Source organism: Pelecanus crispus, chromosome 1, assembly GCF_030463565.1.
Source record: "Pelecanus crispus isolate bPelCri1 chromosome 1, bPelCri1.pri, whole genome shotgun sequence".
In the NCBI taxonomy this organism is placed as follows: Eukaryota; Metazoa; Chordata; class Aves; order Pelecaniformes; family Pelecanidae; genus Pelecanus; species Pelecanus crispus.
Window position 1 is genome coordinate 157,727,047 of NC_134643.1, and position 26,655 is coordinate 157,753,701.

General features: G+C 41.7%; 1 protein-coding gene across 2 annotated transcripts; it reads right to left on the reverse strand.

The window, feature by feature from the left end:
* Positions 1 to 24,849, reverse strand: EDAR (ectodysplasin A receptor). Of its 2 annotated transcripts, none has more exons than XM_009486354.1 (11): positions 24,787 to 24,849; positions 23,959 to 24,081; positions 22,671 to 22,852; positions 18,072 to 18,157; positions 7,706 to 7,792; positions 6,421 to 6,549; positions 6,258 to 6,332; positions 5,882 to 5,954; positions 4,794 to 4,953; positions 1,724 to 1,784; positions 1 to 320 (listed from the first exon to the last, which is right to left on the reverse strand). In XM_009486354.1, exons 1-11 carry the CDS (start codon positions 24,835 to 24,837, stop codon positions 1 to 3), a joined length of 1,347 nt encoding a protein of 448 aa, XP_009484629.1. In that variant the 5' UTR covers positions 24,838 to 24,849. The 2 variants fall into 2 exon arrangements, with proteins under 2 accessions (XP_009484629.1, XP_009484630.1); XM_009486355.1 differs by having other exon boundaries at positions 6,421 to 6,546; positions 24,787 to 24,837.
* Between the last annotated feature and the right edge of the window lie 1,806 nt (positions 24,850 to 26,655).

The following is a 26,655-nucleotide window of genomic DNA, read 5'->3' on the forward strand; positions in this document are numbered from 1 at the left end:
TCAGGATGTCCCTGCTGGTTCAGGAGCAGGCATTGCTTGTGCCCACTCCAGAATATCCGCACACAAGGATTCGACAGCATCCAACCGCTCGATTTGCACCAGTTTGGTTAGCAGTTCTGGGATGCTGTAACCTGCTGTGCTGATGCGATCAAACAGCTGCATGCCATCTGTCATACCACCTATCTCATCCCTCTTCAGTCCAAAGCTCTCGGCAAGGTGGCGCCACGTTTTCACTATGGCTTTTTCTGTGTTGTAGGTGGAGCTGAGCATTCGGCTGGTCTTCTCCAGGCAATCGAATGGCAGCTCCGTGGGGCTCAGACCTGCAAAGTGAGGTGTTTAGCGTCAGACGGCTCTGTGCCCGAGTCTTGACTGTTCAAGATGTTTATTAAAGTACTACAGTATATACTGTTAGCAATCGGTACAGCTAAAATCTTTAAGTGATAGTCCATGTCTGGCTCCAAAGTTATTACCCTATATTACCAAATTAATTCTTCCTCATGACAGTAGGGTACAATAATTAGGGTAAAAAGTTGTCTGGGAAAGAAGTTTGAGATGGGTTGTATGAATTCCCATGGCACTGCCCCTTCCTTCAACAATTTACTAGCTGTTAGAAGAAGTATGTTGCAACCATATCCCTAGCGAGCAGCTCCATTAAGACACCTCTGCATGTCAGGCACAGTTTTTGAGCTCGAGAGACAGCTCTGACCCTTCCCTGAGCCTGTCACCAGCAGCTGCTGTAACATCTCTGTAATTGAAAGTTGCCCTTGTAGCAATGCGAGGAGTGAGGTGCAGCAATGATGCCAGGTGCGTGCAAGCATAGAAGTCCCTGCAAGTGCCACTAGTATCACTGAATCTCTAGAGAGGATTTAACATTTATCCTGTGAGGAAAAAGCTGTTTTTTCCTGGACATTTTTTCTGTGTATTCATGGCCACAAAATAGAGGAGAAAATCAGCTACAGCATATTTTCAAAATCAGTCTTTTGCTTCTGCAGTTTTCCTGCTTCATATTCAACAGCAGTGATGGTGGGAGATAGAGCTCCGTGAACCACCGAAAACTCAGAAGCACATGCACACACAAGCACACACAGTCAGTGTGTGTGTAGGGGGAGTAAATGCAGTCATGTCTTCTGTTCTGCAGGGAAATTAATTCATGTTTCTTCTGCCAAAACTTCTGCCAGGTAGTCTAGTGGTAAAGAGGGTTGAAACGCTTAAAACACTGACTTAGTTGGAAACTCCACTTTTTGTCGTGAGAAGTGGGACAGCATTTAGAGAAGGTGAGCAGTTCGAGACGTGTGTCTGAAATACAGTCCTGACCCTCCCCAAATCACACTTTCATATTTGGAACTAATTTCTCTCTGCTATCCAAGGGACTAAAGAAATAATCACACAGGTTTCCTCTGGATGGGGAATGCGAGGGTGCTTCTCCGCAACTCGGTCTGTGTGCGTGTCCCAGCACGACCCAGCGCTACCCTCCCTGCTCTCCCCAGCACATGCCTGGGGAGAAGCCGTGGCGTGCTCCAGCCCAAGCCCAGCCTGGACAGCTCTGGGGCCAGGGCACCACGACGCTTCCTGCCAAGGGAGTACAAATCTGCCTACAGACTGTCTTTTTCTGGATTGGGATTTTCTCCTTTCCACAGGAAGGCAGAGGTCTTTCTTATTTCATAGCGAACGCTTGGGATCTAATTTTGTGCTGTTAGTATCGGTGCAAGTTTTGTACACTCACCTTCTGCAACGTCGCATACGTTAGCATACACGTCAAGTATCTTTTTCCTTCGACTCTGAATCTAAATGAGAAGATTTTTATTTCATTATTTTTTCAGTCACGGGAGTAAACAATTAGCAGACAGCAGTGGAAAACCTGTGGGAGATCCTCACTTCATGGTGCTAGGGGTTATCACATAATGTCCTCAAGGGTCCCTTTTGAAGACTCAAAGAAGAGGACACAGCAACTATTCCATGAAGCATAAACCTATTTCTGATTTCACTTTCCACTGCTAGAGATCTTTCTTTCCATCTTCTAGTCTTTTTTAAGATCAATTACTTTGCTGCTCCAAGTGTTTATATTTTATTTCTCTTTCAGACTGAAGCAAACTCCTGACAACGAAGACAAATTCAATACCACACATGCAGGTAATTAATGCAGGGATGTCCAGGTAAACCAGGACCAGATTGGCTGCAGGGAATTAAATTCAGACTGAAATTGCCTTCTTCCAGTAATCTAAGAGTACTGTAGAGGAGGGGATCTTCGTTTCTGTCATTTGATGTAGAACTGCTTAGTGCATTACTAATTAAATGTATTTTCTTCCATGACATATTGCCTGGTTGAATCTGAAACATTTTACAGATGGATTAAAAAAAAAAAATCAGTGAAGCTTTGGACAGGGAAAATCTGAGGTCCAGGGTGCTCTAGTCATTTTTGACAAGAAAGAAACTCAGACTGAAAACCTGACATTTTCCAAGCTGAAAATGGCCATTTTGATATAGTTTCATTTAGCAAAAATATTCTCATGGTTTGGCTTTGGATCCAATGTGGAGTGAAAACAAATGTGAAAATGTCATGAGTTCTCAGGGACTGGAATTGTCATCCCTCTGCCAGCCCTCATTAGGACTGAGGTTTCTGAAAAGCTGTCTTTTCGATAGGACTCTGGCATTTTCTCCACAAATTTGCCACTTTCCACTGCAAACCAGGCTAGAAAAAAAAGCTTTGCTTTCACCATTTTCTTTTGTGGCAAGATTTTCCTCATTTTATTTGGGCTCTAAAGGGCAAGGCACATCAATGACTTGGATTAATAGACTTGCAGCTGGAGACCATAAAGTGGCTGCTCCACCCGAACGCAGCCTGTCGTGCAGGCGCGGCCGCTGTGCAAGTGTGTTCTATCGCAGGGCAATGCAATGCAGATTGTCATTCACATATTCTTGGTATAATTTACATGTGCCTAATTGGCTGTGTTGCTATTGTAGGCTTGGATTAGCTGTTTCAGAACCTTGTAAACAGGAAATTTTCTTTTAATGGGCTTTATGAAAACTCCTCATAAACAAACTATTGGATGCTTATTTTCATTCTCTTCTCATTTTTAGGGCAAGGAGGGAGGTTAAATAATTCCATGCCCACAAAGAATTATGCAGGATGCTCTTTTTACCAGAGCCAGAAGACGGGGAATTTGTAAAGCTCATGCTGAAAGCAAACAGGTAAAGTTGAGCCTGACGATCCTCCATGTGGTAGCTCATTGCATAATGGTTTTTGTTTTAACGAGGAAGGAGCAGACTTGGGTAAGAGGAGGCATTCAACTTTCTTTACCCTCATCCAAAAGCTACTTAGTACTCTCTCTTGTACTAAAAATGTTGCTTAATCTCCAGCCTGAAGCAAATTACTTCTTTTCTAACTTCTGGCAATTCGCTTAATTGTGAAATCTTAGGTATGGAGCAGAATATCTTGATGCAGTCTGCACTTTCATTGAAAACTTTGTCTTCAGCCCTGTCAGCATGCTTCAGTTCATGAGGAGTATGTTAGAACAGAAGGTCTAGAAGAAATAGTTCATGCTTCAGGTGTGCTTAGCGTCTCTCTGGCTGAATTACTCTGGAGAATATATCTACTATATATGGTCTTCAGAAGGTAAACCACTTCTTATTAAACATTCTGATCTCATGCATACCCAAATTGTATTAGCCAATTTCAAGCCAGTGCATACAGAAGTATGATAAAGTTGGATATTTAGAGAGACCTCAGAAAACTGAATTTTAAAATGTGAGCACTGGAGTAGTAAGTTATTTTCACATGGTCATAACTGTCTACAACTAGAAAAACACTTCTCTTGTGGTGAGACTGTGTGTCTTGTCTCAGCTGAAAAATGAGCTATTTTAGAAAGTTTGATCTGAACCATCCCAACAATTTAAAACATGAAAAGATGCATTTTCAAGCCTTTTTATTCTTAAAAGCTGTATGATATTTGATATTAATGATGTGATTTTGTCCTAGGTATTGCCATTTTTAAATCATTTTTGAAGTACTAAAAACATAAAAGATACCTAAGCAGACAGTTGCTTTTTAAGGGTAGTTTCATGTTAATATAAACTAAAAAGTTGTGTGGGTGAGGTGTGGCCTTAACTATGCCTTGAAATACTCCGAGTGAGATGAGCCACCCTGAGCAGTACACGCTCAGCAGGAAGAAGTGAAGGCCTTCCACAGCAAAACAAACAGTGGATTTACAGTGTGCTTCAGAGCACGGGAGAGCCCTTCAAAACACGTCTGTGTTTTTTCAAAATTATACACGAAAACCAGGCACAACACTGGATGTTATTGAAAAGTCTATGGCATGGAAATACCAATGCTACTGGGTCAAGGCCCTCGGAGACTACCCTGCCGTATGAAGCCAGTCATGCTGTTGCATTATTTTTCTGTCTTGGATTTTCCGTGGTAAATGTAGCAGCAGGGTTAGTTATATTAGCATTAGCTATATTGGGGTTTTGCTGTTATTTGGTTTTTCTTTCTTTAGACTATAAAATGTCATACTCAAAAACGCAAAGTTATTACTCTTATAGGAAATTTGGTTTTCAGCCCTGAACAACCCAAACTATTCTATCATTCTATGTGTGTGTGAGAGAGAGAGAGAGAGATATGCCACTATGCAAAGGAGATTCTATAGTAAGTTTGTCTGGAGAAGCTCTTGTAAATTAGTCTGGTCTGCACGATAATGCATTTTTGGGGGTGACAGTTTGTATATTATTTTCTTAAAAAAAAAAAAAAAAACCCACAGAAAAATCCTCTCAATTTTTAAATCCCAAAATAGCCTTACCCCAGTTGATTTATTGCTTGTAGAAGATTTATCTCTTGCCAAATGCACTAAAGATAACAAGCATCTCTCTGGAGTCCCTTGTTTGTCAACTGCAGCTTCTTCATCACTATCCATACTACGACTTAAAAGTCGTTCGTTCTCAGAAGATGCATCATTTTCACTGTAAAATGAAGGATATGGTTATCTTAGTGAAGTCTCTCATGGGTTGACTCCAATCATCTCCTTTTTGCTATCCTAGAGTAATGGAATAGAAGTGTTTTCCATTTTTTAAAATGCCTTTCCCCTGAAATCCTGTGAATGTAACTGCGTTCGCCTGCCCAGGGTGTATGTACAATGCCCACCAACTTACACAGTCATGCATATATCGCAAGAATCCTTTTATCGAGGGATTTTCCACTGAGGACAGCGTTTAGCCCACCTTAATCATGTTACCCAGCCAGGTTTGGCTGCCAGGCAGACACAAGGTGAGGAAACTATCACGCTGTGCCACCCAGATGATGCTATGGACAAGGATTTTCCTTAAGACCTGGAGCAGCTATTTTTGCTCCTCCTGCCTGAAAGTGAAGGGGAACCTTACTAAGGGCATGTATGCAAGAGCAGCACTCAGGTCCCAAAAATGGGCCTCTCAAAAGAGGAGATGGAGCCCCAAGAGCTGATCAGCTCTTGAACAGGTTTCTCTTTGGTAATGTCTGTCATCCTCTCTTAGAAACCGGAGGAGGAAAAGTCTACTGAGGCACTTTTCCCTGCTGCAGCAAACTACCAGCATACCCGACTAATTCCCGGTTCTCGCTGTAAAAGGTTGAAAGCACAGGGGCAGCACAGGGGTCTGAGTGGGCTGTGACCCGGAGCACGCAGTGCTTAGGGTAAGGTTTTAAGATCAGGTGGCCGTGGTCACCTTAGCTCTCCCAGAAACTCTAACAGCTGCAACTTTCCCATTGACAGGTTATTCCTTAGTCTGATAGACTTGAAAATCTTGGTGCTAATTACTTCTGTTTTGTTCTTCATGTATTCCTCTGTACCAGGATGAATGGTGACTATATCCCTCCCCCACTTCAGTCAACCTGGAAGTATGTTTATCTTTTACCCACCTTTTAACAGCCTTAGCTGGAGTTGCTGTAAGTTTTTCAAACTCTTCTTTCTCAGAGAATATCACAACATTATCTGCAGATCAACAATTAGAGAAATTTAAATTGGCAATGAGTTTCCAAAGCAGTGTTTTGTCTCGGGAGCTGGTTCTGCTGGCAATGTTACTCCAAACATAAGTCTCTCTGCTACCTTTTTAATTACTATCAGAGGATTAAGTGACATTCTGGAAGTACAAAAACTATTATACACAATTCTTTAGTAAACTGACGTGGATTTTATACAATTCAAAGGAGAAATTGCAATTAACAGAAATGCATTAAGAGTATTTAAGCCCAATGTTGTCTTGGACAGAAAAAGCAAAACTAAAGCAACTTATACCTTGCACTTCTTTCTTCTCTTCTTGTGTGTTAGGCTGAGCTTCGACATTTTTTACTGAGTGGCTCTTGCAACAGGCTAGAATATAAAAATATAACACTAATTATTCTCAGAAGCTATCTAAAAATAGCATTTGCAGCTAAAGTGTCATGTGCTGAACAATTACCTTGAGCAGAAGGTTTTGTTTTCACAATGTAAAACATGATGATGAGGACAATGGCAATAGCCATTATGAAGATGGTAGACATTGCAATTATAAGAGCTGTAGCCAGATGTCCTTGTCCTGAAAGATCTGCTGGAATAAACAAAAAAATATTTTTATAAAGGAGCAACTCAGGATCAGACAATAGTTAACAGTTTGCAGCCTGCTCTACACTTACATTTTGTGTACTTGTTTAGCTGATCTGAGTCTTGGTTACTTGTTAAGCGTTGAAAAACTTTGTGTTGTATCTCAAAGGCAAACTTATTAACAGTTTTTCAATATGGTGACATTTATGCTGCAATAACCCATTAACAGTATTCATAAAAATATTTGATGACATGATCCAACAGATACAAAGGTGTAGGAAATTATATTATCTGCTAATAATATAGGAAGCTATATGTAAGCAAGAGTAGCAACTTTCCTAATACTGTATTCTGTGAAAGAGCATTGAAGAGGAAAAAAAAAAAAACCCAAACCAAAAAACAATTGGGATGAGAGCTAAAATGACTTGATAACTATGGCTGCCTTAAAAGCTTTGCAGTAAAAAGGAGAACACAAGGCATATGTGGAAGGACTGATGTTTTTCTAAAGGAGACTTAAAACACAGCATGGCTAGAAGGTGATTTAAAATAATGTATGTAAAAAGGTATTCAGAAGCAGAATTTCAATGCAAAAGACTAGAACTGAAAAGCCACAAATGGATGCAGAAAATGACAGATGTGCTAAAATGCGTGAAAACCTTAATTTTTTTGAAAACATGATCCTCACAATCATGTTTCCAGACAATACCGGGGAGGCCAGCATTGTCAGTACCTCATTAAACTGCTTCTTTCCTGTTGTGTCTTCTCAGGTTCGCATATTTTTAAAACTGAATAATCATGCTGGAGAACTGTTTGTCTTAGCTCAATAAGAGACTGGCCATATTTGTGCATTAAGTTATTTTCACCAGTCTAAGCTAAGCTTTGCTGAGGCATAGTGCCATTTCTGTATGGCTACAAATAATGAGCTAAATTTATTGCTGGCATTACTGAATACAGTTCAAATCCATTTTAAGTCTATCTGACTAAACCAGCGGTGCTGATTAACCAAGAAATAAAAATTCATTCTGAATTATTTTTAATAGTTTTAGAGATCTGGAAATAGCGGCAATGAAATTCACAATAGACACTTTCAGTTTGGCTGCACTTTGTTGATGCTATTTTCAAAACAAACAGCTGCCAAATTAAATCTGCGAATGCATTCTTACCTTTGTGAGCGTGCTGGTAAGGCGAGAAAGTGCTTGTGCCAGAGGTACTTGGGAAAATGGCTGAAATGCCAGAGGTAGCTCCCGCACCTGCAACGTAAACAGAAATGCCATAAACTTCCACACTTGCTTTGTCCAGTCAAAGCAGTAGCTTGGCCCAAGTAAACAGAGCCTTTACTTAGCTTGATTGCATTTCTATCATGTTGAAAATTGTATTACAGAATACATTTTTGCATAGCATATAGGGGAAGGGGAAGAAGTCAAAGCTCCTGAACGATTATGAACCTTTAGAAGAAACCCATGCATCTTCAGACACACGCCCAGGGCCCACTCTTACATATAGATTCCCATAATACGGATCTGTCCTGGCTAGCAGAAAGTTTTCCAGGATCCAGCTGATGGCTCAAACTGTTTACAACCCCCACTCCATTATTTGCAACTGCAGACCCCAAGTCCCAGCTGGTAGATTCATCAGATTAGTGCTTCTCACAAGCATCCTTCACTAGCAGGATCACTGTGAAACTGATGGTATGCAGACCCTCATGACACCACAGGAAAACCTCGGAAAGGTGACAAATAATAGCGTTGAATGCCTTTCTGTTCCATGGAGCTGTACTATCTAAGGGAATATTAGAATTTCCTGCAATCTAGCTGGGCAGTACGTTTCTTATGATTCCCCCTGTCAGTCCAAATCTGTATTCTGAGGAGGGAGGAAATCCACAAAAACAGTGAAATGAAGAACGTAAAGGAACACTTCACGCTGGCAGAGGTATGAGATTGTCCAATAGCGGTTTCCATGTCTAAATTTTAAGTTTAAAAGTTAATATTAATCTTTCAGATGGTGTCATACACCAAGTTTTCAAAACAGTAAACCAAGTCATAAGTTAACATATTTTGACAATACCAGACAATACTGAATATTATTGGGAACAAGGCTGGTGATCGGAATGCTTTCATACAGGATGGTGTTGACATAGCATTCCAAAACAGAATAAAAACATTAGGGTTGGGAGAAAACACTCTCTTCATTCTCAAATAATCTTTAACATCATTGGTAAGCAGGTTATGCAAACAACTACTATCAACAGACACTGAAAAACATCTGGCTTGGAGGGGGTATGAAATCCCCCCTCCTTTGTATTAGCTGTCTATGGAAAAAGTCCGGTGATAATTAAATTCAGCAGACCTAAAGGCAAACGACTGTCCCAGTCATCTGGTAAGGTGTACACAGCACACGGATCCACAAGGTAGTTTGGCAACTAGAGTAGTTGAGAACTAACCATGCCATTCTTTTTGACCTAGTAAATACTACGAGAAATTAAACCCACCAGGTAAACTTGACAGGAAATTCAGCAGTCTGGAATGGGCTGAGAAATGTTCCATGGTTAAGAACAAAACAATATACATGTTCTTGAAATTAAGATAAATGTTTTCTAAAAAGAAAAAAAAGCATTACCTAACATAAAATGTGGCTGCATGTAGTGAATGAGAAATGTACACTCTTAAAGTGGCCGCAAAGTATGAGTTGCAGATGTCTTCAAAAGAAATTTTCTTTAACAATGGTAAGACTTCTTTCAAACCTCATTTGTTGGAAGGAAATGGATTCATTTATTATAATTGCTTTTTTTTCAAACTGAAGAAGTGTTTTCATAAAGTTTTAAGTATACTAATTTGTTAATTCAGATGCTTTTCATATTATGTAAATGACAGGCAGATTATATAAGTCTTGCCTCTGGTCCCTTCTCTGTGCCAGACTTCCGTGAAAGAATTATTAGTTACGAGCTCCAAAACCTGCAATATAGCAGTAGAGCATCTAGATATTAGTAGATGAAGATGTCACCTTCATGTAATGGATACTAAAGAGAGGTAATTTGTTAAATTTTCAGCAGTTCTTCACAAAACTGAAGTGAATCACCCTTGGTCTCGACAAGGCTGGACAATGGAGGAAATTTAGTAAGTGGCCAATGCTGTAGCCCAATATTTTCCTTCATGTCCACAGCTACCCAGCTTACGCCTATTCTTGCAGTAAGCCTGGCAAATCCAATTACAGACAATTGCAATTCTGCGCAGATCTTGCAAGCTGCAACAAGTCAACAATAGCTTTTCTTACACTGCCTTTCAGGTAACACAGGCAAGCCATACTGCTTTGTCTGCGTGGAGTTTATATAACAAGCTTCAGCTCGTCTCCTCCACAAGCAAGTTTTATCAAACTCTCCTTTCTCTCTTTTCCTTCATCTGAAATATGTAGTCATGGAAGTATTTCTGCCTAATCAATCTTTCAATCATTTGGTATCGTTAACCTCACGTTTTTCACCTGTCTGTGAAAGGAAGTAGAGCCTTCCAGGGTGAGATGTCATGCAGCAGCACGTAGCACAGGAACGGTAAGGAGGAAAGTCATCCATTCTTCATTCAGCATCTTTGTCACACTTCACCCAACTCTACCCCACATCAGGATATGGCGTGGGGCATGCACGCGCGCACACACACGAGCCTCTCCACACGAGCACAAGAGTGAGCACCTTTTGCTCCGGAACCTACATGCGGAATTTTCTTTGAGTTGCATGGGAATGGGGCCACTTTGTTCTGTAGTGCCTGTCGTGGCAAAATCAAGGCTGGTGCTAGAACGTGATGGCCTTTTACATATGTCTAGGTGGGAGTTAGTCATTATGCATATTTTAAGCCTATTATCAAATTTAATAATTTGGCATATTCATTATGAGCCAAGATTTTACTTTAGATGTGGCTTAGAGGAAAGTGCCAATTTGTGCACCTGCACTGCAAGAGGAACCAAAAATGCCAGCTTCTGCAGAAGTTGAGTTCACATCGGTTTTGTGTGAACAAAAAGAAACAGAACTCGTAGCTGCTGCTTTTTCCCAGTCCAGCAGTACACCATGGCTGCAATGTCAGTTGTTCCTGTACACATCCAGTTTTGCATCCCAATCACATTATTAATTCTGGTTCCAATATAGATGACACTTACATTATCTATAAAGACATAGATATAGTTCAGAGACATCCTAAGGTGCTACAGCACAACATATGGAAGCAACTCTATTTCAAGCACAAAAAAGACTGATGGCTGTAATATAGCTGTGCAAAAGAGTGGTTTATATTCTTAGACACCTATAAGTAATATTGTAGGAATGTGATAAAGACATTAGGAAAGAAGTTTATCACTGAAGTTTGGTCAGCTTTTACTTATAAATCTTTTTATTAAAAAATTGTAATTTAGTTATAACTTTCTTGGAGTCTAAAGACAGTTTAATTTAAAAAACATACTTATTGTTTAAAAGAACAATTGAACTTGTATTCACATTTGAAAGCTTAAAAGATAGCTTTAACTTAAATTGCCATGCAGTCAGACCTTTGTCCTCATAGTGAACAAATGCTAGGCAATAAATTTTTTTTTTTTGTTTGTTTCAAAGAACCTTTCTGCTTTCTGTAGCAGGACTATTACAGTTGTTCATGTGTCTCAAGACAGATTTGCAATAAGGAGTGATGAACAAAACTACCAGATTTGTGAGAGGAGGAGGGCACAGAGAGGGGAGGTTTCTACCAACATGCCCCCTTGCAAGTGTTTGTGAGTGAATAAAATCTGGTGGAGTAGGAGACCATATGTGCTCCTGACATATGTTGCTGTGGGTGTCAGCTTACTGGTCCATGCAAAGGACTGCTGCTCATAGCTAGCAACAGCTTTTTTTTGAGGTTTATTTAATACTTAATGACATATTATAAAAATATCCAAAGTGTGTATACAACAGACTATCAGAGTGATCCTGAAATAAGAAGCGTTTTTAAAATGTCTTTGTGTATATATGTATCTATTTCTTGCCATCGAGTGCAGCTTGCTTTCTCCTGATGCAACCCCCTTCTCACAGCCATGGTCCATTTATGAATGGCAATGCATACTCGGTACTGCCAGCCAAGCTGTGAGTGCTGTCATTGAGACCGTTTTACGGGAGCAAAGTAAGATAAACCACCCATGCAAATAAATAACTAGCAGCCTGGGACATGAGATGAAAAATAAATTATACTGAGTTGAAATTCAGTAAAAGTAGACAGTTAGAGCTGACAAAGTAATTGAAAACTAGATTATGACTAAACCTAGTCATAAGTAAAGACCTAGATATTTAGAAAGCAGAGGTCAGAATTTTCAAATTAATGTAAATCTATATTCAAGTACTTAGATGAAAGGTTTGGTTTCAAACTTAAGGAAACAACACTCCACATGGAAACCCTGTACACTTGGAAAGTTGTGGAAGCTGAAGCAGTAGTTAAAGCCAGGCTACTCTCTAAGGCGTCTACATATGACTTCAGTAATCAAACATTGACCAACTCTGAAAATATTGCAAATCACATATCCTAGACAATGGAGGATTGCTTGACTGCTCTTTATTTTACTGTCTTTTATTTTCAGGGGACATACAGGGTACTACTATAAGGCAAGTTACTCTAATGTTTCCTGGAGCCACAGGTAGATACTTCAGGTAGCGTAGGTAGTTATTAAACCAGGAAGAGCATGAAGTAAATTAATTCTTGAGATTGAACCTTCTAAAAATGGCGATAGCAAAGTTCTGCCAGACTTTTATTTTCAATCTGGTCATTCTCACTGTAAGTAACCACTACTCTTCAGACATGTAAAAGGAAATATTTTATGCTGTAGTGCTCTCTGTAATGCCTCCACCTGTTCTATTTCTCTCTCCTTTTATTTTGCCAGGGCAAGGAAGTGGTGATGATGATAGGTTGTGTGGCCTTAGCCTGACAATTCATTTGCATCTGTTGTAGTTTTGTTTAGGATGCACTGGGAGCTGTAATCATTGCCCAGTGCTGGAAGGTCATAGGCACACGCTTCGTGAATTAAACCTACCTCCAGGAATTCAGTGTTATCGCCTCTTTCTCTAAGCAACATGAAGGGGATAATTACCGTTTAAACCCTACTACGGTGACTTCAGAAGCGTCAAAAGGAAGAGAACACTTTGAGAACCGCAAGGAGCCGGTCTCCCATTTCCCCTGTGCCTTAGTGGCCAGGCTGTACAGGTGGTGGAAAGCTGCAGCTCTGCAGGTTTTGCAGCTCGTGAGCCTGGGCAGAGCGACGCGGCAGAAACTTGCAACGTTGCCGATGGGTGGGTGGTGCCCACGGTGGGAGCTGCAGCGCCGGCACAGGTGCAAACATCAATGTCATTGGAGTTGCCTTTCAGGAGAGCTGCACCGGCACCAGGTGCCCTCCTGAGTGATACCTGGGCTCAGCATTCCCAGCAGCTGAAGACAGCAAACCCCATATTTGCTTCTCAGATCCCTCCCCTTGAAGGTTTATGGCTGAAGCTGGCCAATTTTGTCCTAAGATTAGGTTCCTTTCCTAATATAGACAAGCCCTAAGGGGTTGAGAATTAGGCCGTACCACCAGTGAACAATAAAGCACTGCCTTCAACATTTCTCCCATTCCACATGTGAAGAGGAATGGGGTGTTCAGAGATCAAACAACTCAAAAAAAAAAAAAAAGAAAAATTTGTTAGCTCCAGCTAACAAGCCTATTCATTTGTAAGCATAATTTGAAACAGAAGGAAAAAAAAGTCCCGATGTTGATCGTATTACAAAAGGACAAAACTGGCAAGGAAAGAAAATTAGTGATATTACAAAGAATGGAGAGTTAAAATAAAAATCTCTGAAAGAATTATTTTTCACTAATACAAATATTCTTGGCATTAGGCTTGTTTGTGTTAAGCATTTCAATTAAGAAGGCTGAGTTCTCAGTCTTCAGTACACGGGTATGGACGTGTGACCCCCTGATTACAGCTCGTCACATGGAGCCGTCAGCCTGTTAGTCAATTGTTCCATCTCATCTGTTTAGTTGTTTTTGAAGTTCTAATGATACAATAATGAAAACGATCTTTTCTGTTTCTAGATGCCATTTGCTCTCTGGTAATTAAAAAAATAACTTGACTACACATGTTTTCCTTTGTTGTTTTCCATTTTTTTTCTTTTTTTTCTTTTTTAATTTTCCTAAGCCATCATCAGTAGGTGTTAGACTTAAAAACTTACACTGGTTGATTACTGCATCCGTTTTCATATATACAACCAGCAAAAAAGGTGAGAGGAAATAACAGTATTTTGTGCCTATGCACACTTACAAATATATACAGTAGATTAAAAAGAAAACCCTCAATCAATTGCCAAAGTTCTCTGGATAAATAATCTGTGAGTGGAAAAGGATTTGCATATTTGATGTAATTGTGTAAATACAACTTCTAAGTAAATGTTCTTCAAGTTTTTGTAGCGGGGTTTGATTTTGTTTTCCTCCATCATTTTTGAACTGCAATGGCAAATATCAAAGTTTGAACAGAAGAGCAGAGTTAATATACATAAACTGATAGAGAAATGCAGCTGCTAAAAGACAAAATCTCTTCCAGCAGTAACTGTACCTCTGCCAGAGAAGCTCCATGTAGGTTTAAATCTTCTGTCTTTTGCATATACTTTTACATTGGATAAAAGAAAAAAAACACAACAAAATCACTCTATGTAGTCGGAGGCCTCAAGTAACTCCAATTGCTGAGGTGCCGACAGAAAATCCAGCACCATTAACTGCGGGAAGCCACATCTTAAAGTGGTTTGGTGCTCATTACCTTCATTCTTTGATTTGCATGGGAAACCTGCCTCCCCTACTTTTTGCAGTGCTGCTGTTTATCACAGAGGTATCATATCTCAATTTACTGTCAGTGAGGGTCACTGATGGCTCGTGATATGCTTCATGCACAGCTGAAGGTCTCACATCTTTGATGTTTTGGCATTGTGCTCCTCTGTGTTTAGCAGACCAGTCCTGAGGCTCCTACACAGTAGAGTTGAGGGAGCTGCATGCCAAGAGCCCTGAAATCTTACATAGGTGTTTCACAGCGCACAAGATATGAAAAATTGCAGTCTTTACAGTGACGTTTACCCTTTTCTCGGTAAGAAAAAGCTTGCGTACTACACAACACACACCCTTATGCTCACATATGCACAGCCCCTTCCCCATACATGCCCATTGCCCACAAGCTGCTGCTGAAGTCTGGTATTCCTCCCAGACTGCAGAACACTGTTGCTTGCATCCTACAGTCCAGAGAGTTTCAACACTGTAACCTGGTGATACGTTTGCCTCAATTAAATCTCTGACCTCTGTGAAATGTCTCCCCCTCCTCCCTCTCTTTTCTATGCTATTTTGTGCTATTTATGTCTCAAGTCCCTTGAGAGGAAAAAAAAATAAAGGTGACACAGGCCCATCAGGGAATTTCTTTCTCACTTCCAGTCCTTTTTACACTAATATTTCCAGATGCTGGGACGCTGGGTGTTCATCTCGTTGCCTCAGCCATTTCAAGGTTTATTGACTGTGTAGGAGATGAAAGTTGCACAGCATGCTTTTGGAGTTGAAAGCTGTTTGTTTACCCTTTGATCAAAGCCAAATACTTTTCTGACAGATAAAATGTAACATCAGGCAAATTCTCTGAGCAGGTTTCCATGCAATAGCACGCACCCCCTGCTTCGTTCTCCTTCTGGCCCTCTGCAACACCCAGGCCAGGCACTTCCCCAGCAAGGTATTTTTCCAGCTAAGGAGAGCACCATTGTCCTCCAACCCTGTCTCAGAGCTAATGAAGGCCTGAAACGGGATTAATCTGCCCTCATTTTTCTGTCTAGAAGTATAAAGTCATCCCCGGTTTCCTATTTTTAAGTAATTAGCCACCTTTGTTTCCTTGCAACCCGTTGGGTCACCGTTCTCCAGCGGTGTGCCGTATGCAGGACTGTTTGAAGGAAAGGCAGCCCTAGGGGAGAGGCACCCTGGCAAAGTTTAGGCTCCTGAATGCTGTTCACTGCTATTTTGAAGTCTCAGGAAAGGAACGGAAGATGCCTGGAACCATTTGGAGTTCTCTAAGGCCTTCAGGGTCCTCCACCATGACAGCCACAGGGGTGAGCAAGGAGCGCCATTACCCAGCAGTGGTTCTGCATAGAGGGACCATTCCTACCAGAGCGCTGATTTTATCCTTCGTAGGACAGAAACTGCATGCTCACATTAAGGGTACGTGCTCAGAGTGCGGAATTTGCAAACCTCAAAAAATTATGCAGTTGCACAACACTGACATGGCACCTTTTCTTTCCTCTCACTGGTATAATCTGATAACAGTGAAACGTGATAAAGAGGATTTATTTTTAATCATTTGCTAATACCAAATTTTATGCTGCCTGCCACAGCAACAGTGAGCCTTTCAAGAGATTCCTCGAGCAAGGCTGATTTTCCATCTGGAGTACAAATTATTGTGTACGAATTAGGGGCCTGCCATTCCAAATAGTGTCCAGAGGTTTAGACATCATAAACTAATTTACCTGAGCTTAATGATTTGAGGTATTTGGATTTTAACAAGCTTTCCCACTTTTTGAACACTTGTAAGCAAATGGTTGGTTTCATAGACTTGATTAAAATGGTAATGTTTACTCTTTCTAGGACTAATGTTTTCTCCTACCTTAGTACCCAGTCAATTTGTCAGTTTATGGACCTGCCTAAATTCCTCCCAAAGATAATTTATGTTTATTCTTGTGTTTGCCAAGTTAAAAATTGCATGTGGTTAATCAGTTGTGCAATTCATACTTTCCTCACAGAACTAACACATTATATATAATATCTGCCAGATATCCTATAAAAGACAAAGATTTATTTTTTGAATTGAGTAATAGCCGTTAAGATCTTCTGGTAGTTCCTTGCCAAATCAGTAAGCTACAACATGTTTGATACTACAAAACCCATTTCAGCACGTGCTTGAGACAGACCATCAGAGCTAAGCAAGTGATTCATTTCTGGCTATCAGCTAGCAGCAGCCACGGTTGTATTCCCATCAATGGGGCAGCCAGCCCGCACATGCATGTAGGAGAAGGTGTGTCCTCATCCTTTCCTCTTAGCATACTCCTTTCCTCTTACCATATACCCTCATCTCCCACCGAGACGCCCAACCTCATGTTTTCGCTTACCTCTCCACTTCTTCCCACACCTTACACTCGGGTCCTCCCTAGCACCCTTACCTCACCTCCTAATACAGACCTGATCTCACCAAAATCACTCCCACCCTGCCCTCGCCCACTCCTGCTGTCTGAGGCAGAAGTGCCTGGCTCAGGACCGGGTGGGTTTCTGCAGCCAAGCGGGGTGAGTGGCTTTACACCAGACCGGCCACTTCGCAGGCAGACAGTTCAGGGAGATGCCTCCACCCGGGTTGTTACCGCTCTCCAGGAGCCCTGTGAGGTGGTAATTATCCCCTGGCTCATCTGAGCTCTTGCACTTTAGGAAAGGTGGTAGCTGTTGATGACCTCTCCTCCTTCGAAGCGGCTCTGAGAGCACCAGTGATACACAGTTCAGCAGCATCTGAACTCAGTAATTGCTATTTATGTGCACAAATAAATGCTTGGCCACTTTCGTGTCAACCTCTGCTTTCAAATCAAGCAGGCAAAATATTGCAATTCTTTTTCATGATAAAACCTTTTAAAAGAACAGCACATGGACAGGATTTTGGTTTTAGATGCACCAGGTTTCTCTGGGGGACTGCCCATTTTTGTCTGTTGTTTGGTTTGGTTTTTTTTTTTTTTTTTAAGTTTTTTCTCCTGGTCTGCTCCAGATTCTCTGAGGGTGTGTGGAACTAATTTGTTCATTCAGAGAGAACGTAATTTTTCCTTTTCTTTTTCTAACTTTTGTTACCCCCTAAAGGAGAAAGCAGTCTTTTCTGGGAGGTTACCCCTGCATTACAGTGCTGGTGCAGGGCTGTTCCTCCACGGCATGAGGATGGGTAAGCCACTGGACACACATGGCATGCAAACGAACAGGTACTGCTAGGATGTCGTGCACACATGCATACATTTTTTTTCAGTTAGCAAACTACAGCTTCTTTTGTCAATGAAATCTACAGAGTTAGCTCTCTTATTGGTGCTGACTACCACACGCCAGCATCAACCCTTGTATCACTTTGAAACTAAAGGATATGAAAAGGTGTGGTGCACTTTTACTAGGATCTACAAAGTGTTCCATGTCTTCTTCACAGCTAAACTGAAACTGAATTTAAAAAAATAAACAGATTTGTGACTTCCTGTACCTACTGGTTAAGTAACCATAATAAGTCCTGTGTGGGATGTCTTAATAGATGAAAACTGGAGTACAACTGAACAACAGCAGGTTCTGATCTCTCCCCAAATGTTCAGCATTTGCTCCCTTTGTTGGCAAGGCTAGTTGGAAGCAGAAATTGCTTTACTGGAGACGGACTTATTGTCTGAACATAATAATCATTGCTGAGAGACTTCATATTGAGCTTCCAGATGATTCCAAGTCAAAACCAGATGAAATGCACAGAAATTGCCGAACACTTACATTCCTTGGTGTTAGGAGGCGCCAACAAGCACGAGTAGCAAACCATCCCATATATGTTTCGAGGTCTGTTTTCCAGCATGTAGTAACTGAAATGAAGGACAAGATGAGGCAAAACAGTGTAAATTAATATGCTACAACTGAGCATGGTTCAGCAGCAACCAATTATACTGAGATAAAATCATTTCAAAAAAAACTTTTATGAGCAATTTGATGCAAAGATTATTCTTATTTTTAAACTGCCTGAATAGAGACAGTGTTTCTCTTCTTCCTTTCCTCCTAAAAGACAATTAACCAGCCATCAAGCCTACATGACAAGAAGTAGTATCATTGCCTAAAACAACATTATTCTCCCTGCTGAGTTCAAGCTGCAGTTTACAGCATGCCCTCAAATACGATTTTTCAAAATAAGGGAATGCTATTTTTTGAAGCAGTAATCTTTCAGGCAAGACCACCAGTTGGATATGGTTGGCTAATTTTCTCCACAAACACCATAAGAATAATCTCCTTAATGTTAGAACCAGATCTGAGCCAAATCAGAATAAAAAATACAGGAAAACACCACCCTTACAGAGAAAGCCAGATTAGGTTTTACAGGTTTGTTTCTTTTTTTTTTTTACTTCCTTGCTCTATAAGTTAGTCCTTGATAGTGGAATTGCAGTGTGAAGAAAAGGTTTTCATGATTTGAACTTCTGGGCTGCTAATAAAGTTAGTGTTGAAATAAGGTAATTGTTTATGCAAGAATTGGATCCACAGGCAACCTAATGAGTAAATTACATCAGAATCATACACAATTGATGTTACAGATATGTCTTTACAAATCACTTGAAAATCACTACAAATTTTAATGAAGAAATGAATAAATTCATAATCCATCCTATGTAGACAGGTACTCAACATAATAATCACGTTACACAATGAGGAATCTGTTTTCTGCTCTCACGTACCTGTCTATGCATGTGCAGTATGTTTTTTCTGGAAAATGTATGCATTGTTAGGAGATTACTGCTGAAACTGTCCATCAAAATCAGTTGGTCATTAATGAATGACCCAGCGTACAAACAAGGGTCTAGGAAATGGAGTACGGAGAGATGCAAGGTGGGGACAGGGGCTGGAGGTACCTCAGAGAGCAGGTAAACTGAACATGGTTCCTCCTTCCTTTCTTCCTTACTGGTTTTAAAAGATTTGCCCTCACTCTTCCCTTTGAATACCTCTTGTGCCTCATCTGCCACTCTACCCTTCTCTCAGGAGCAAAACTTCATCTTTCCATTCTTATGGGGGCCTGCGTAAGGTTAGCTTGTGAAGCAGTTAATAAATAAGCAGGAAATTACTGCCAAACCACAAAAAAAGAGTGGCAGGCCAAAGATACGTATAAATCTATAAAGAAAAATACAGGACATTTAGGATCCACAGTCTAATAGCCACAGTGGTTTAGGAAAGACAAACAGCCCTTCCGACAGTTAATTAAATCAAGCTGGTGGAATATTTCTTGGTTTTCGCCACAATGCAGAATGGTGGAGGATGCGTAAAGAAAACTGAAGAGGATGCTCATGGCAAGCAACTGTTCACCCACATGAATAGGAAGCTCTGCAGCTGCAAACATTAATGATTCACCCCTATGAAGTACCGGCAACAGATTTATGTTTCTGGCTACTTTGCAATGCACCAAATATTAAAGGTGATGCTGGAAATTCTGGTTCTTTTATATCACTAACTATGGAGAAGAAGTGGCCCAGTAATGAAATAATGAATTTTCATGGTGTTACTCTTCCACTGTGAAGAGTTCCACATCTCTTTCCGTAGCATTTAGAATTAGAAATTCACTGGCTAACCCTTTTCATGCAGGAAGCAGAGGAAAGAGCTCATTTCTTCTCTTAAAACACCTCAGAGAAGAGAATTGAACCTGCATTTGCTGTAACCATGGACAAACACATAAAAAGGGGAAGTGGCAGTAGCAGAGGGGGCCTCCTCCGGGCTGAGAATAGGTGCTGGGACAGCATGAGGGCTACGTCTCATATACGCTTGATCTGTTCTTACTCCTTTGGGGGTTTCCACTTATGGCTGCTACTGAAGACAGATGACCAGGCTAGAGAGACCCTTGCTGTGACCCGCTGTGGCTGCTCCTAGTTGATTGTGATCTGAGTCACACTCCAGGAACACCTAAGGGATGATCCCATTGAGGGAAATAGTCTGAGTGGCACCTAATTTCCACGTTCTTGACCTGTCCTATTTACCATGATGGAAGAGCTTCTGTGCAGGAGCAGAGGATGAAGCCTGCAGTGTCCCAGGAGGTAAGGTCTAGGTACCTTCAGAGTTCACTGGCGCCTGAACTTTGGTTTTGAGGATCACAGCTTTGGAGCTAAGCCTTTAAATTCCCCTCTGGTCACAGTCTTGCAACCTTTTTGTGAGCTTGACAAACAGCGTTATTCCTATTTTATATGGAAAGGAACCTGAACATAGAGAAGCAGTGGATGACCCCATGCTCTTGTACCAAAGGTCTCCTGCTCCCCCCATCAGTAATAGTGAAAAAAATAGAAAGAAAAATATATAATTATGCAGCACCTATTTTAAGGCAAATGACAGAGAAAGGCACTTGTAGCCACTGGGAAAAGGCTGCCAGTTCAGCGGTGTTTTGTCTAAAAACTTTTGGTCAGAATGTGCCACATGCTTTTCCTCAGGCTGCTTTACTGAGCTGGTGAAAAATAGCAAAGGGATGGGACGCCCCTAAATATGGATTGCCACATGTGGGCTGTTACCTTGGGAAGGTCTGCAGCACATTACAGAAGCACAGTCCTCTGAAAATGGAAACTTTAATTTTTTTCCCTCCCATTGACTCAGGGGCTCTTTGAGGATTCTTTGACGATTACTGCCTGGGCAAGGGAGCACTGTGCCAGCTGCCGCTCACCCAGGCACCAGCTGTCCCTGTGCCACCGGGGGCAATGAGGAAGGGCGGCCGGTTGGTCAGCAGCGCTTGCCAGCTCTCTGCTCTGATGCAGGGGCTCTGCGTTTCCCACACCATCACGCAGGAGCAAGCTCTGGGGTCTCTAAGTTGCATGAGGAGTCAAGGCAGCTTCAGAGCTTCTTTTAGCCCATACTTAATTTATCTTGAGAATTTAATCTCTTCAAGCTCGGAGTAAGAGGATGTTTCTCCTTAACCGCTGGCTGTGCCAAGCTATCCCAGGACCCAAGAGTCACACACAGAGCGGCACACAGCCAGACTCCGGCAGGCCAGTTTCTGCTACAGGCTACACCTGTGCAAACACGATGTTTTGAGATTACTCCCCAAGCACCAGCTGTGCAAGCTGATTATTTTCAGCGAGCACCCCGCTCCCACCTGGGTGACCTCATTAGTTCTGACAAAATTGCAAAACAGCAACTGTGGCCACTATTTAACTTTCTTGCTCTTTATGATGTATGAGGGGAAGTCAAGAGGGAGCTCTTTGCAAATCACATCACCAGTCTGCTTGGCTGGCAGCTAAGCAAGTCCTTCTTTTTATTTGTAAACTGTGAAAATTTCACACAGACTCACTGATAGAATAAACCTGGAAGCTTGCAGGGCCTCTTTAATAGGGTTTCCTGTCCTACAAGCAGTGTGGGTTATACAGTGTCTGCAAACTGCACAAAAGCCAAATGTCAGTAGGAATTGCACTTCTAAACCAAAGAGGCACACTGACAGAAACTGAAAAGGTATGTAAGGTGAGGTTGTGTTTTAGAGTATTTACTTACCCTACAAAAAAAAAAAAAATATGTCGAGAAAGCAAATGTATGCTTGGGTTTCAGACTTTAAAAGGTAATAGGGTCAAGAATATATTGCTAACATATTCAATGTAGCAATTGCTTTCTTACCATTACTATCAGAATTATACCGAGCATAAGAGACCATTAAAAAGATGGACTTAATAAACAGCATCTATTTTAAAGCCCTTCAGCCAGCCCTGGAACTTGTTTTGACTCTGAACAACAGCACACGCACCACATTAGCAGCTCCTTAGACCCCTTTCTGTTGGCTAGAAAGGACCCCGAGAGACTAAAATGCCTTGGTAAATCTCACCTAACAGCTATGTTAGCTAATGCTGTCAGCTACTGACAAATTTGCCAGCTGGTCACATCTGGAGAAGAAAAATTTTATATTCCTAAACACATCGTAGTGCCAGCATGGAACCTACAGGGGATCCAAGACATCTTCATGGAGCTTGTTCGTAGGATGCAGGACTTACAAGGTGGCCCTCTGAAGCCGCAGCTGGAGGCCAAGCTGGATGTCTCAGAGCATCTAAAATGGCACTGTGCAGCTGTTCTTGGGTACCTGAGCTGTTCCCTTTACACTTCTAGTAAAAGGAGAAGTTTCAGTTTTTCTAGTTGTTCCCAACAGTTGTTTCTTCAGTTAGAATTCAGTAAGATTAACGACATCTTCTGGTACGCTAAATTCACCGATGCTTTTGAAACATTTAAATGTATTGTTTTAGCAGAGACTAAAAAGCATAATTCACCAGTATTGTACCTACAGTCACCTAGGCTATGAAGAGAGGCTGTCAGAGATTTTGACATTAAAAAAGTATTTTGCAATGCCTCGGGTAGAGCAAAGGTCCGCGGTTAAATCCTTACCCTGGGAGACAAGGACCACACTCTGCATCATTCTCCTGATCACCAGGTGTCATGACCGTGGCTCGAAAAAACCCCTCACAGTCTTTGTGCCGCCTGCATATCTGGTAACCTCCTCTAGAAAACTTCTCTGAAGGGCAGGGGATGCAGCCGTAGTCCTCATCTTTAGTGCCGTATCCACATGTCTGCAAGAACACAAAGTCACTGAAAAGCAGGCTTGTGCTGCACACTGTCTTCCAGCAAAAGGCAATGTTCATAGCCTGGCCCGCTGGCTTTGCGGCACAACGTCATACCAAGAGAAACATGTTTGTTGTTTGGTGCCTTAGTGTCTGTCCTAAAAAGGCCATGGAGGGATATAAGGATGCAGCACGCTGTGTCCTGGAGAGGAAAAGGGGGAACCGGCACATCGTACGCCTTGAAAGTGGCCCCCCATAGCTATTTATATCATATTCCAGCAAGTCATGGAAGTGAATTTCAGCTGCTGCTCAGATAGAAAAGGAACTGAAAATTGAAAAGTAGAGAACATTACAGGGGAAACACGGCTGCAGCAGGGATATCAGCAATCTCGCTTTCATGCTTGGAGAGGCCAGAGGGAACATCACAAAAGGCAATGTTTGGATGAGATTTCGTAACCCTTGAACTCACATGTCCCAGATGAACATTACGTTTAGATTAAACAAAACTAAACCCAACTGGTTATTATTCAAACATACTTGTTCAGGACTACCAACTGTGTGAAATTCTTGCAATAGGATGTTTATCCCATTAAAACCAAACAGGATTTCAGTAATTTATTTTTTAATAAGCAACAATTATCTGCTGTAAATCAAATGGTTACTTAGGAACCGTAATTTAAAATGTTGCAGAAACATCCAAGTTCCTCTAGTGCCAAAATATCTTAGCGGGAGAGCAGAATTAAATTCTCAGTGTGGGGGGCCAGTGAGCACACCAGACTAACCCATTTATCACACCACGCTGGAACGGCAGCACCAGATTTTAAATAACTGTTGAGGTGAGAATGGACTGGCAGAGACTATGTGTGAAACTTTTACCTTACAACTTTTACAATATTAATTTTAACGGGCTGCTCCTGGGATGTGATTTACCGGTGTGCATGCACAGTGCCTTGCTCCCACGACACACTTGCAGGTGTGAGTGCTGCTGCTTAAGCATTTCTATCCTTCCCCATTTTGTCTCCTATCCATATATTACCACCATGTAACAAAGCATTTGTTTTTTGCATTTAGCGCTCTACATGTGTCCCCCTACCAGCAGAACAAGTTGAAATTACCATGTAAGGCTCTTCGCCTGGCTCGCACTTGGGGCAGTCGTGGCACATGCCGGTGGTCTGGTTGTAGTATTCGTTCTCGCCGCAGTTGGAGTATTCGGCGCTGGCAGAGTACACCAGGGAGACCTGTCACCAGAGAGCATCCCAGAGCACCGTCACTTCCACCGCCTCTGTCCCCCACGCCTCGCCCCATCCCCTTGCCTGGCTGCTGCGGCTCAGAAGGCGGCAGGGCCGGCATTGCAGCGTGAAACACCCCTAAAGCCCAGAAACAGAAATGGTGCTACTACGTGAGATGGAGGCGGATACTGTTTTCAGCAACCTAGGCCTTCTAAAATTTTCTCAGAGCACTGGTGTTTGTGCTTGTTGGCACAGCTACTCCTCAAAATACTGAAGGCTGTGATTCCTGACCTATTAATTCTCATGCTCTCCTGCACAGCAGATGCCTGAGTTCGCACCCTCACCCCTCCCAGCTCTCATGAGCCTCCATAAATGTGACTGCAAGGGACAATTATAACAACCTGAGATAATGCGCTGCCTTGGGCCTCCACCATGATAGGGCTATGCTTCACGTGACACCCAGGCTAATCAGCTCTTCCAGTGCCTTCTGTGCTCCATCCTGGTTCCTTCTCCTTCCCCCTCCTCTCTAGCAGCCTCCGACTAAGCAGCACATGCCCAGGTGTTTTATTGAATGAAAACTGATCACTGCGTTGGGGTTCAGTCCCTAAGTCATCTGTAGCTGTGCCGTGACAATTCACAGATGTTTGCGAAGACCCAAGCAGAATGCAGTTATCTTTGCAGGCTGGAGAGACCTGTGCACACATAAATACCTACCACCAGAAAAGAGAACACGTGAGTCCATTTACGGTCACCCAGGTGAGCCATGCTCTCTTGATATTTTACCTGAAAAGATAGAATCGGTAATTGTTTATGAACATGAGTAAATATTTGTGTGTGTTGCCAAAATAAGAACAGAAGGGCTCATAAGCAGAACAAAGGTTACACGGGAGTGATGCCCGGAGGTCTAAACAAAGAGAGGGGGAGATGCGCACGTGCACTCACACACACGCACACACTACACACCCTTCCTGCACGTCTCTTTCCTCTCTTTGTGAAGATCAATGGCATGAGGGAGCCCGGTCCTGCAACATTTAGAAAAATCTCTCAAAGATGAGGAACCCGTTCTGGGCCCCGACGCTTCTTGGCTTGCTGAGAAATCCTCCCACGGAGGAACTAAGTGCTATGTCTCAACCGCTGAATGAAAGAGGGACAGGGATCAGTAGCCTGGCTTGTGTCCACACCGCTTAGTGCTTGACCCCACTAGACCAGATTAGTCTAGGAAAGATCTAGAGAGCGCAGCCAAAAGCAGAGCCAGGGAGCAAAGCCACGGCGAGCAGCGTGGGCAGCCGGCACACCGGGGCTGCACCTTCCCTGCCGGCTCTTGCGGATCCACTGAGAAAGCCCAGAGCTGCCTTCTATAGGAAGCGTTGGCTGCTTCTTGTTCTCGAAAAGCAAACTGCAGATTTAAGAGTTTAAACTCAAGGAAGAAGCCAAACTTTGTATTTGAAGTGCTATTACAGTGGTTGAAGAAAAGAAAGGCTGCAATCTATAACCCTGTTATAAACACACACGCTAATTTATTTCATTTCTTCAAATGAATACTTGTGAATAAGAGCTAGTGTTACATATTTATGTACTGGATTTCTTTCTAAGGGGAAAAAAGAGACAGGAAAAGGAGGCACAAATTGTTTTGTTAGCATGATACAACATATTTAATGGTATTGTTACAGCACATAATATGCCCTAGGGATTTTACAGCTTCAAATTGCAAATGTTTGAGATACAGTTGCAACACTTCAGTCCTAGCAGATGTAAACTACTCTTTAAATTTTCCAGGTCTCAGACACTGCAAGGCTTTTAGTCTCCCAGAAGAGTACAATTACTGCTTTGTGCCACATTTGAGCATACAACCTACATGAGAGCAGCGCTCTAGTGTTTGAGATAGCCACTAACATTTACATTCTTAAACACCGATCAGATTAAGCAAAGATTGTATCACTTCAGCATCAAGCTATGAACTTTCTTTATACATTCCTTCCAGCAATTGGGCTAGCTGAGACAGGTAACTGGGTGGGTGGGTGGACAACCTGAATTATGAGTATATTCGTTTCTGCAGGAAATTGCACTTTGAAACCTAGAAACAAAAGAGAATCAGAGATAAATTGTCCTAAATCTGGAGGTAAGAGATGGAAAATAGTCATGCAATTGTATAAACTATCAAACATTTGAGTTGGACGAAGGCTTTGGCTATGACAGTGCAGTTGCTTGGAAAAGTTCCAAGGATATAGTTTAAATGCATATGTCTGTTAAACTGAATCCTAGTTATAAAAGAGCTTGTTAGACTATAAATATTAATATTATTAAGGCTGTGACCCCACTGATACTACAAAATGATTGTATTTATTATAAATTGGGCCTGAGGCTGCTCAGGACCGAAAATTTCACTGGTAAAGCTTGAATCTTTAACTTTACAGTAAGAATATCTCTTACAGTAAAAACATGCTTCAGCTGCTTTTGAGCCACCCAGATGTTTGCTGTTTGAGGTACTTATATGCAATCATAGCCAGATTTGAAAAATGGAAATGAAGAGGTGTAGCCCATTAATATATAATACAATCTTCTCCATCCATTTGGCATTTATTT

Excerpts from the sequence above, each read along its gene's own strand:
- EDAR (XM_009486354.1), bottom strand. The coding sequence starts at position 24,837 with ATGGCTCACCTGGGTGACCGTAAATGGACTCACGTGTTCTCTTTTCTG. Across the intron at positions 6,333-6,420 it reads AACAAAACCTTCTGCTCAAG|CCTGTTGCAAGAGCCACTCA; the intron begins GTAATTGTTCAG and ends TTTATATTCTAG. Across the intron at positions 321-1,723 it reads CGTATGCGACGTTGCAGAAG|GTCTGAGCCCCACGGAGCTG; the intron begins GTGAGTGTACAA and ends CTCACTTTGCAG.